Source organism: Penaeus monodon, chromosome 42 (assembly GCF_015228065.2).
Source record: "Penaeus monodon isolate SGIC_2016 chromosome 42, NSTDA_Pmon_1, whole genome shotgun sequence".
Lineage (NCBI taxonomy): Eukaryota > Metazoa > Arthropoda > Malacostraca > Decapoda > Penaeidae > Penaeus > Penaeus monodon.
In genome coordinates this window covers 7,723,015-7,735,507 of record NC_051427.1, presented here as the reverse complement: position 1 = coordinate 7,735,507, position 12,493 = coordinate 7,723,015, and the positions used below count along the sequence as shown (strand labels likewise).

General features: G+C 35.9%; 1 protein-coding gene across 1 annotated transcript; it reads left to right on the top strand.

Moving 5' to 3' along the window:
- The first annotated feature begins 8,724 nt into the window (after positions 1-8,724).
- Positions 8,725-12,281, top strand: LOC119599108 (WD repeat and FYVE domain-containing protein 3-like). Its single transcript, XM_037948866.1, has 8 exons — positions 8,725-8,774; positions 9,036-9,134; positions 9,343-9,481; positions 9,649-9,828; positions 10,202-10,366; positions 10,603-10,696; positions 11,103-11,260; positions 12,255-12,281. The coding sequence occupies exons 1-8, from the start codon at positions 8,725-8,727 to the stop codon at positions 12,279-12,281; spliced, it is 912 nt and encodes a 303-aa protein (XP_037804794.1).
- Positions 12,282-12,493: the final 212 nt, after the last annotated feature.

Sequence of the window (12,493 nt, the reverse complement as noted above, 5' to 3'; positions counted from 1 at the left end):
ATAATATAATATATATATAATATATAAAATAATAAAATAAAATAATATAATATAATATAATAATAATAATATAAAATAGATATTTATATATATTATACAATATATGTATAATATATATAATACATATAATATATATAATATATAAATATATAAATATAAAAAATATATACATAATATATACATACAATATAATATAAATAATAATAGATATATAAATAAATAAACATAAAAATATACATACATACATATATATATATAATATATATATATATATATATACATATATATATATATTATATATATATATATATATATATATATGAAAGATGGAATAATGAAATGCCGCAATGATGTCGAAAATAACAACCATCCCTGACCAGGACTCGAACCTAGGTCACTCTAGGTATGAAACCGGTTTCATACCCGGAGTGACTAGGTTCGAGTCCTGGCAGGGATGGTTGTTATATATATATTATATATATTATATATATAAAATATATAATATATAAAATATAATATATATAAATATATATGTATATATATGTATATATATGTATATATGTATATATATGTATATGTATATATATATATATATATATATATATATATTTTATATATAATATATATTATAAAATATAATGTAGCATGTATAGTATGTATATGTATGTATGTGGTATGTATGTGGTATGTATGAGTATGTTGAGTATGTATGAGTATATGAGTATGTATGTGTATGTATGTGTGTGAATATGTATTATGTGTGTGCATATGTATGCATATGCATGTATATGTATATATAGTATATGCATGCATGTGCACATGGGTATATGCATGCAAGTGGGCACAAGCATGTCTGTGCTTAAATATGTGGGGATGTGTGTATGGCATGAGCCTGACTTTTATTATGTGAATATGAGTATGCACCTTATTATAAACTACTTACCCTAACTACTCCATCTGAGGAGCCAGTCATGATGACATTCCAGAAATCCCACTCATACAGGGTGGAGAAGGACACACATAGGATTTGTTGAAGCGGGAATGGCGCCAAGAGCCGTATTGACTGAGGCCACAGGTGTACCATTTATACTCCCCACATGCAGCCAAGTACCGCACATGTCGCAATGTCTCCCTAATTAAAAAACAATTATATGAGTTTTATGAAATAACAAGAGTCTACAGAAAAACCTTTATTCTTCAGTAATAGGTTTTAGAATTTTTCCTTTGTATCATTTCGGGGCCAAATAAGAAAAAGAAAAGGGTATTTATAGAAACATTTTCCCTTTCTTTTAACCATATTTTGAGGGGTGAATGTATGCAAAATATTTTATATATAACTAAAAATTTTACTTTTCCCTGAAGAAGTTGTAGAGGGAGGATCAGGAAGACCAGAACAATATACTTCCAAACCAATAACTGCACTGAAAAATCACTAAAAATCCCAGGATAGAAATGGAAATGCAGTACCAATCAGGACTTACTATGGAAACATTTTTACTCATATTTACTTCCATAAAATGACCCTGTTGCCAAAACTCACCGTCTGTTTATTAATAGCCAGGGCAGCCACAGGGGGTCATGAGGAATGAGCTGCCTCACAAAAGCCTTCCTAGCCAAATCCCCGATGATGGCTGAGCGATCTCTTTATCCGGGCACAAGAGGCCATAGGCATACTTGCTGCCAGGCATGTAATGCCATCACTCTGGCCATAAAGTGATTTTTTATGACCAGCTGACGTTTGATGATCTCATAAACATTCACCACCTGCAGTGAAGAAAAATGATTACAGAAGTTCTGATAAAGAAAATCAAATTTAGAGTTGTATTAGCTATATTTTGTTCATATGAATATAAAGACAGCAACACTTTAAAAAATACAATCATCAAAGAAAGCCTAGTAACAGAAGTCATCTCATCTGCCTTGTTATTACAATTGGCTGTGCAAAACACAAGTTTGAATCATCTTGAACCTATTCATCTTCCCACAGAAGAGAAAAGTAACCTGGAATAAGAAATACTTTCTATTATGGGAGCTGCTGCTTTTGGAGGGGAAAATCGTTTTCAGTGATTTTTATAAACTTTTATACCCTAATTTGAAAATACTGCACTGTTTCAGTAGGCTACCAACCCTCCTCTTTAGATGAGTCTTTGTTTCATTGAAAACAATGCATAAATAGCTAAGGAGATAGATTTCAAAAATTAAATATATTTTGAGTATTCAACTTTGAAAGTGAACTTTTTCAAGACTGCTTTTCTGGTATACAAGGTCGGTTTCTTTTATCATTTGATGCATTTTTCTATCACACCCTCTCTCTTCTAACAGCAGAGGCTCCCCTGGGGTGTCCTCCTGATTACTGTGTGGCCAAACAGGAGCCAGGTTGCCCAGAACCGCTATATTTTCTAGTATTCATGAAAATGTTTGCTTTTTTACAGCATTGAAAGTGAAAAAATAGACTGAGTAGGGGTAATATTTCAGTCCATATGGGGAGAGATACGGTGAATGTTAGTGTAAAGCTGTTGTACTCCTACTACCACTAGCTAAAGCACAGTTTTTTGGGCCTCACAAGTACTTGGTCACCAATGAGCCAATTTACACTTTATTTTGACTTTCAGAAAAATCTTTTATCCTCTTTTGCTATTACTAGTGATAGCATCCCAATAATCATGTCTATAATAATAATAACAGCATCAATATTGTTAGTATTAGCAAAAACATATTTTTTTTAAAAAATCAAGGAAACGTGTAATCAGTGAGCTAATGAGGCTTACTACTCCTGGTAGGTGTAGAGACATTTCACAAAACAATACTACAGGGAACACTACATTTTTCCTAAAAGCATTGGATTAATACAATTATAAAAATACAAGTAAACATTTTGACTTACTGTGAGGTCCCTGCAGTTTTTATAGGGCTGTTGTTTGGGCATACGCTGTAAAATCTCTCCATTTTTGAGGAGTTTCACTCACTAAAACGCACGCTCACTCTCAAACCCCCAATACGAAGGCTGTAAAATAATAAATAAACAAGCAAATGAAAGAAAATGAAAAAAATCTTAATTTATGGGACATTCAAAAATCTTTTTTTTTCTCTCTCTCTCTCTAATCTAATGCATAGAGACCAAATAAAAAAGTCTACTGCCATGACTGAAACACAATGCCAAAAAGTCAATGCAAAACTCACATTGAAATATCAGTACAAAAAATTACATTAAAACTAACTTGCCTCTGATCTGCAAATCCCCAGGCCAAATATCGTTTGGTACTTGGAGGGACAATGTCTTTTTCTGCTCTACAGCCAGGATGACCTTGTCTTGTGCAATGAATGTCCCCAGCCCCTTCACTTTCGGGGTATTGGTAAATTACTGTTTATCTTGCAAAAGCAATCACTCTAAATTGAATGCAGGCACAAACCAATGCCAAAAACTTTAAGGAAGAAATATACATATGTAAGAATAAATAAATGATATATGTACTATACCATTTTTACCCAAGTAGCAGGTGGGAAGAATACAATACCATGTCCACTGTAATAAAAGCTTACTATTGGGCTTTACACATAGATGGCTCTACAAGTGCTTAGTCCCATGGAGTAAGCTATTAGTCTTACCTATCCCCATCTGTTTATCCTTTCCTTCTTTTTTGAAAAACTTATTTCTATTATTTTATTTTCTATGATGTCATTAATATTATTATAAAAAATTTAATTATCATAATAGCAATAAGAATGAAACAATGTCAATATTAAAAGTACTGGAAAAAAAACACATTTTTCCCGCCAATTTAAGGAATAGGGAAATCAGGATCTGTCACTAGGACCAACTGCTGGCTGAGTACACATGGAGCCATCTGTATGTAACAAAACTCACTAAACTAAAGGGGATATTGGGTTAAAAAGAGCTCAAGACAACTATCTTTGAGGCATCAACAATTGGAGCAAGAACGAAACCTTCAACAAAAATCACACCAGTGAGATATAGGCTAACCTTTGACAGGCTGCATTGTAGGCCCCAGATTATCCAAATTCTGATAAAGACCTTCTCAAGAGGTGTAACAGATGGAGCCTGAGAGAGAGGCCACCGTCGATCAGCGAGGTACGCTGGCCTGAGAGTTTTACAAGGATGGGGCTTGCGGAAGAGCTGTTTGGGAATCTGGCCAAAGTTGTTGATGAAGCCAATGGTTGCATTCTTCTTCAGTGGGTCATCAATGCTGTGGGGAAACACATGTCTCATGAAGTTATATCAGCTACAAAAAAAACCTATCATTATTTTTACCTCCTTGTTTTCGAACCTGAATGTGAAAACAGATCTTTAAAAAAAACTTTGGATCCAACAAGTCACTTGTTAAAAGATAAAAAAAGAAAAAAAAAGAAGAAAAAAATTATTCAATACTTCTTTATCTTTAGCCAATTATTCCATTACCGTAAATATTCCACATTTTCCCCCATAGAAGAGGGGATGGAAGACATTAACAGCCTCGACTGCAGGCTGTCCTTTGCTTGTACCCAAATATCAGGTCAATCCATTCATGCAAGTGTGCTGAGACATAGTCACACTCCAGGCTGCTCTGTGCAAACGAATGAATTCCGTGCACTCCTTTAGCCCAGGGGGGGGCCGACATCGTCTAGCTGTGTCCCCCTCTGTTTACAACCTAGGAAGAGAATATGAATATTTTTATCAATTATAAAATAAATAACTGGAGTAGCTTCTTTATGTAAATTTAGTTGCTTCAACAGAGTGAAGTGAAAATTAGAAAACAATAATACTATAGAGTGGAATACCAAATAAAGTATAATAGAGCCAAATGTAGCCAAATTATCTGTTTTAAAATTTTCACCAAAAACTTTATCCCATTGGATCCGAATGCTTCACTGCCGTTATGGGCCCAAAATAAGCATTGGGGTTACATAAGGGACACTCAGCGGGTGAACATCTTGTAGGCAGGGCCCAAATGAACATTAGCAGGGAGTGACAAAAGTCTATGCCTCACCTTTGTCATTTTTTTTTTCCAGTTTTAAGCATTTTTTGCTATTTTGCAATTTTCCAATGTCTATATTTGTCTTTTGATGTGATTTATGCAGATGGTAATAGACTGTTTCCCTGCACAGACTCCATAGCATCTCTCTAGGTAGTCTATAACTTTGTGTAATAATAATATCAATAAGTAACATTTGTTTATTGTGTTATCTTTTTATTTTTTAAAATTTCAGTATATGGCAGTCATTGATAGGATCCTAAGCATGGAAATGGACCCAGTGCTCTTCCTGTCATGGCTCACTGACATTACATTTGACACTCATTTGTGGATGGAAATAAAGCTAAAGCCCCTTCCTAAACATCAAGTGACTCTAATTACCCCCCAAGAGCTTTGTACATTCATCACCAGTCTTTCTTGTCACCCTGGCCTTCAGCCAAAATGCTCACAATGTAAAGTCATGTCACCTCGGCCCTAACTAAAATTTTCCTTGTTCATGTCACCCCTCATGAAACCAAATTTTTCCATGACATGATGTCACGTCACCCAGATTGTAGGGGTAACTACTTTCATATCACAGTTCACTCAACAACCCTTATATAATAAAGAACCTGAGCCAAAGGGTTGAAAATGTATATTCAAAGACTCTAGGAGTCAAAAAAAAATTTACCACTAAACCCAAGTCAAATCATTGGAATTGATGAGGAATTCAGGTAAATAGAAGAACTCAGGAATGAGCTCCTTGACATCAGCCATGTTGTTTCGCGAGGCAGAGTGCCACGCCTCCTTCATGCTGTGGAACATACGGGCAGCCAAGTCGAAGTGGCCACCTGGAAGAATATCCAAGAGTTAAATTGAAAGGTCAAGCAAAAAAAAATTAAGAGATATGATTTCTCAATTACATGGGTACTACTAAATCTACTGTAGTAAATATTAACTGCAACTTCGTAAACCTGTTTCTGGGCAAATAAAAGACAAAGAGCAAAATGTAATATCTACATTATCTGTGAACCCAATCAAAAAAGCAGAAATATGTTAAGGAATAAAGGGGCTATGGCAATAAAACAGTTAGCAATAATTAACAGACATTTAAATAAAATCCTTTCATGATTTTGGGTTTTTCCAAGAACTGATAAATTTGTTGTTTGAATAATATTTTCACAGACTTTTGTGCTTGTTTTTTTGTTGTTCTTTTCTAAATCACTTGGGTTTAAAATTGTGTTGTTGCTCAAAAAAGTATACCTATGATGCTTCCCAGAACCATTTAAAATAAACATGGAATATACTACCCTCGGACTGTGAAGTAAATCCACTTCTTGCATGAAGCAGTAAAACCCAAAACTAAGCATACATATTTCCTTCAAAGGGTTAACAACAAGTGTTATAGTAGCCAATAAAATGACAACAAGATAACTATTCCACAATAAATTTCAAAACCAATCCCATCTAACAAAAAAATAGCAATTTGAATCTTTTTTTGTCATAGACTTTTAGTTCAAGGATGTTACAAAAATCGATCAAGCTGTGGTAGAAAAAAATAAAGGTGAAAAAAATTATAAACAATCCTAAACTTACCTGTAACCTGAGAAAATGCTGAGTGAAGGGCTCCATCCGGACGAGGGTAGGAAGAGACGATCATGGCTGAGGAGTAGTGGGTGCCATAGTGGGAGGGTGGGGTCTCGCCAGAAGGGTCATCCCACTCCCGATAGCGCTGGCAAACTGCTCCAGCCTTTCGGGGGTCTGTAGGGCAGTGCAGGGTCAGGAAAGGGGTCAGAGGGCTGATAATGCTAAAAAGCTATTTTTGTTATATTTTCTTCTTAATAAAATAGGACAATCAGAGAAACATCTGAATTTCAGGGAAAAATGGGAAATGAACAAGGAAAACAAAGGATATAGGAAGAGAAAACAATGAAGAGAAAAAAGCTGTAAAACAGAAATAAAATATAAAGAAGGAAAACCAAGCTAACTAAGAGATTACAAGAAAGTACAAAATAATATGATAAAAAAATCAAAGAAAAAGTAAAGTACTAAAAAAAAACAGGGAGATTAAAAAACTGGATGAGATAAGAAGGCTAAAAAACAAAGCTATGAGAAAGGGAAAGACAACACTGACCTGTGCCCCCAAGGCTTTGGGAAAAATCCCTGAAGGTGATGGAGCTCGTCAGGTCAGTTCCTCAGATGCATAGTCGGCTAGGACCAAGGAAAAAATCGGGGACTGCATCGGTCATTGTATGACCTACCAGCCAGTGTGTTCAGGTGCATAAGGTACTGGAAGTTTCTGATTTCACACGCTGGAAAACAGCAGGTTTCAGTTACTTTCAACGAGAAGGTTTGTTTTAGAAAATACAAAGAGCTGTTATAAATTGTAACAACAGATTCTTTCAAAACAAAATTTATCAAAACTTGCTGTACAACCCTCACTTTCATACTACAATCCACTTTTTAAAAAAGCTAATTAAACCCCCCATCTGTGTGTGACAGAAGTTTCTCCAATTATAGATGAGAACAGACCTCCAGCCTGCTCTACACTTGCAGACCGCCTCTGGCCTTCAACAGACTGCTGTGCATTGTCTGCCAGGCCTGTGCAGACTACCATCAGTCTGGAGAAGAGAATATTTTTCAATTCAGTTCATCTAAATACTTTAAAGTTCCACATAAAATTATGTACTCTTAAACTGATTTTTTTAACTTTTTCCCCTAATGATCTATATTTTATTCCAAGAAGTAAAATCATGGACCTCAATGAAGATAAATATAAATAAAGATATGTAACAATAAAAAAATAACTTAATGATTTCCATAATATACCTCTGATATATTTTATTACGAAGTTTTCCCAGGCAAGGCAAGTAAGTAGTTTCTGCCCTCAGATGAGAAAATCTCCAGAGCAATGGGTTGCAATAAGATCTGAAAAAAAAAAGAACCAGGAATGAATATCACCTGATAAATGAAATTGGAGTGGGCATCATGATGTCATGAAATTTGAAGTAAATAATTATAGCATCTTTTATGTGATCTTCAATCATTTACAGACCTTCTACAAACTTTATAACAAACCCCACACCACAAAAAAGAAAATAAAAACAAAGTAGAAAAGTTCTACAAAATCAAAGACCCCTTTAGAAATAATAATAAATTATACTATATAATCATTACGCTGTTTATATTCACCTTCTTTGGGGCACTTCCCGGATTTTATCATAATGGAACTTGGAGCATGGCATGGTGCTCCAGGCTGGTCATGGGGTTGGTTGAAGGGATATGGTCGTGGTCCCCTCAGGCAGTGAGGCAATGTCCCTGATCTGCCGGGGGGGGGTCCGCACTGGGCCCCCAAAGGCCCCCCCCCCCCCCCCCCCCCCCCCCCCGGTGGATGAAAAATCCCCATTGGGTCCAACAATGAATCCTTTTCCCGAAAAAGCACTGAAAAAAAAGAATAGGTGTTTTTAAAATTCCAAAGATCCAAAAACTGGAAAAAAAGCTATGACAGATTTCTTTAACAAAGTTTTTTGCCAAAGAGGTTGGATCAATTTGCAGGCCCCCTTTCCCAAAGGTGTTTTTAACCCACTGGGTTTTCAGATTGCAAGATTCAGGTCTGGACACTATCGAGGGCTGCTGCTCTTTGGCCGTGAGCACTTCTACATTGTGGACGGATTCACCCTCCTCAGTGCCGGGAGATCAGGGACATTGCCTCACTGCCTGAGGGGACGCACGAGCCCATCATCCCTTCAACCAACCCCATGACCAGCCTGACACCATGCATGCTCCAAGTTCCATTATGATGAATCCGGGAAGTGCACAAAGAAGGTGAATATAACAGCGTATGATTATATAGTATAATTTATTATTATTTCTAAAGGGGTCTTTGATTTTGTAGAACTTTTCTACTTTGTTTTTATTTTCTTCTTTGTGGTGTGGGGTTTGTTATAAAGTTTGTAGAAGGTCTGTAAATGATTGAAGATCACATAAAAGATGCTATAATTATTTACTTCAAATTTCATGACATCATGATGCCCACTCCAATTTCATTTATCAGGTGATATTCATTCCTGGTTCTTTTATTTTCAGATACTTATTGCAACCCATTGCTCTGGAGATTTTCTCATCTGATGGCAGAAACTACTTACTTGCCTTGCCTAGGAAACTTCGTAATAAAATATATCAGAGGTATATTATGGAAATCATTAAGTTATTTTTTTTATTGTTACATATCTTTATTTATATTATATCTTCATTGAGGTCCATGATTATTACTTCTTGGAATATAATATAGATCATTAGTGGAAAGTTAAACAAATCAGTTTAAGAGTACATAAGTTATGTGGAACTTTAAAGTATTTAGATGAACTGAATTGTAAAATATTCTCTTCTCCAGACTGATGGTAGTCTGCACAGGCCTGGCAGACAATGCACAGCAGTCTGTTGAAGGCCAGAGGCGGTCTGCAAGTGTAGAGCAGGCTGGAGGTCTGTTCTCATCTATAATTGGAGAAACTTCTGTCACACACAGATGGGTGGTAAGTTAGCTTTTTTAGAAGTGGATTGTAGTATGCAGTGATGTTGTACAGCAAGTTTTGATAAATTTTGTTTTGAAAGAATCTGTTTGTTACAATTTATAACAGCTCTTTGTATTTTCTAAAACAAACCTTCTCGTTGAAAGTAACTGAAACCTGCTGTTTTCCAGCGTGGTGAAATCAGCAACTTCCAGTACCTTATGCACCTGAACACACTGGCTGGTAGGTCATACAATGACCTGATGCAGTACCCGATCTTTCCTTGGGTCCTAGCCGACTATGCATCTGAGGAACTGGACCTGACGAGCTCCATCACCTTCAGGGATCTTTCCAAGCCTATGGGGGCACAGGTCAGTGTTGTCTTTCCCTTTCTCATAGCTTTGCTTTTAGCCTTCTTATCTCATCCAGTTTTTAATCTCCCTGTTTTTTTTTAGTACTTTACTTTTTCTTTGATTATTTTTATCATATTTATTTTGTACATTTCTTGTAATCTCTTAGCTTGTTTTTCCTTCTTTATATTTTATTTCTGTTTTACAGCTTTTTTCTCTTTCATTGTTTTCTCTTCCTATATCCTTTGTTTTCCTTGTTCATTTCCCATTTTTACCTGAAATTCAGATGTTTCTCTGATTGTCCTATTTTATTAAGAAGAAAATATAAACAGAAATAGCTTTTTAGCATTATCAGACCTCTGACCCCTTTCCTGACCCTGCCACTGCCCTACAGACCCCCGAAAGGCTGGAGCAGTTTGCCAAGCGCTATCGGGAGTGGGATGACCCTTCTGGCGAGACCCCACCCTACCACTATGGCACCCACTACTCCTCAGCCATGATCGTCTCTTCCTACCTCGTCCGGATGGAGCCCTTCACTCAGCATTTTCTCAGGTTACAGGTAAGTTTAGGATTGTTTATAATTTTTTTCACCTTTATTTTTTTCTACCACAGCTTGATCGATATTGTAACATCCTTGAACTATAAGTCTATGACAAATAAAGATTCAATTGCTATTTTTTTGTTAGATGGGATTGGTTTTGAAATTTATTGTGGAATAGTTTATCTTTTTGTCATTTTATTTTGGCTACTAGTAACACTTGTTGTTAACCCTTTGAAGGAAATATGTATGCTTAGATTTGGTTACTGCTTCATGCAGAAGTGGATTTACTTCACAGTCCGAGGGTAGTATATTCCATGTTTATTTTAATGGTTCTGGGAAGCATCATAGGTATACTTACTTTGAGCAACAACACAACTTAACAGTGATTTAGAAAAGAACAACAAAAAAACAAGCACAAAAGTCTGTGAAAATATTATTCAAACAACAAATTTATCAGTTCTTTGGAAATCCAAATCATGAAAAGGATATTATTTAAATGTCTGTTAATTATTGCTAACTGTTTTATTGCCATAGTCCCTTAATTCCCTTAACATATTTCTGCTTTTTTGATTGGGTTCACAGATAATGTAGATATTACATTTTGCTCTTTGTCTTTTATTTGTCAGTACAGTTTACGAAGTTGCAGTTAATATTTACTACCAGTAGATTTAGTAGTACCCATGTATTGAGAAATCAATATCTCTTAATTTTGTTTGCTTGACCTTTTCAATTTAACTCTTGGATATTCTTCCAGGTGGCCACTTCGACTTGGCTGACCGTATGTTCCACAGCATGAAGGAGGCGTGGCACTCTGCCTCGCGTAACAACATGCTGATGTCAAGGAGCTCATTCCTGAGTTCTTCTATTTACCTGAATTCCTCATCAATTCCAATAGATTTGACTTGGTTAGTGGTAAATTTTTGTTTGACTCCTAGAGTCTTTGAATATACATTTTCAAGCCTTGCTCAGGTTCTTTATATATAAGGTTGTTGAGTGAACATGTGATATGATAAGTAGTTAACCCCTACAATCTGGGTGACGTGACATCATGTCATGGAAAAATTTGGCTTCAGTGATGGTGACATGAACAAGGGAAAATTTAGTTATGGGCCGAGGTGACATGACTTTACATTGTGAGCATTTTGGCTGAAGGCCAGGGTGACAAGAAAGACTGGTGATGAATGTACAAAGCTCTTGGAGGGTAATTAGAGTCACTTGATGTTTAGGAAGGGGCTTTAGCATTATTTCCATCCACAAATGAGTGTCAAATGTAATGTCAGTGAGCCATGACAGGAAGAGCACTGGGTCCATTTCATGCTTAGGATCCTATCAATGACTGCCATAATACTGAATATTATGAAAATAAAAAAGATAACCAAATAACAAAATGTTACTTATTGATATTATTATTACACAAAGTTATAGACTACCTAGAGAGATGCTATGGAGTCTGTGCAGGGAAACAGTCTATTACCATCTGCATAAATCACATCAAAAGACAAATATAGACATTGGAAAATTGCAAAATAGCTAAAAATGCTTATACTGGAAAAAAAAAATGACAAAGGTGAGGCATAGACTCTTGTCACTACATGCTAATGTTCATTTGGGCCCTGCCTACAAGATGTTCACCCGCTGAGTGTCCACTTATGTAAGCCAATGCTTATATTTTGGGCACATAACGCAGTGAGCATTCGGATCCAATGGGATAAAGTTTTTGGTGCAAATTTTCAAACAGATAATTTGGCTACATTTGGCTCTATTATACTTTATTTGGTATTCCACTCTATAGTATTATTGTTTTCTAAGTTTCACTTCACTCTGTTGAAGCAGAACTGATTTACATCAAGAAGCTACTCCAGTTATTTAGTTATAATTGATAAAAATATTCATATTCTCTTCCTAGGTTGTAAACAGAGTGGGACACAGCTAGACGATGTCGTGCTCCCCCTGGGCTAAAGGAGATGCACGGGAATTCATTCGTTTGCACAGAGCAGCCCTGGAGTGTGACTATGTCTCAGCACACTTGCATGAATGGATTGACCTGATATTTGGGTACAACAGCAAGGACAGCCTGCAGTCGAGGCTGTTAATGTCTTCCATCACCTCTTCTATGAGGGAAATGTGGATATTTACAGGTAATGG

What these genes read in the sequence shown, in the direction of transcription:
- LOC119599108 (XM_037948866.1), top strand. Translation starts at nt 8,725, where the DNA reads ATGCATGCTCCAAGTTCCATTATGATGAATCCGGGAAGTGCACAAAGA. An exon ending in CTGTCACACACAGATGGGTG is followed by an intron (nt 9,482 to 9,648) that starts GTAAGTTAGCTT and finishes GCTGTTTTCCAG; the next exon opens with CGTGGTGAAATCAGCAACTT. An exon ending in TAGATTTGACTTGGTTAGTG is followed by an intron (nt 11,261 to 12,254) that starts GTAAATTTTTGT and finishes TTCTCTTCCTAG; the next exon opens with GTTGTAAACAGAGTGGGACA.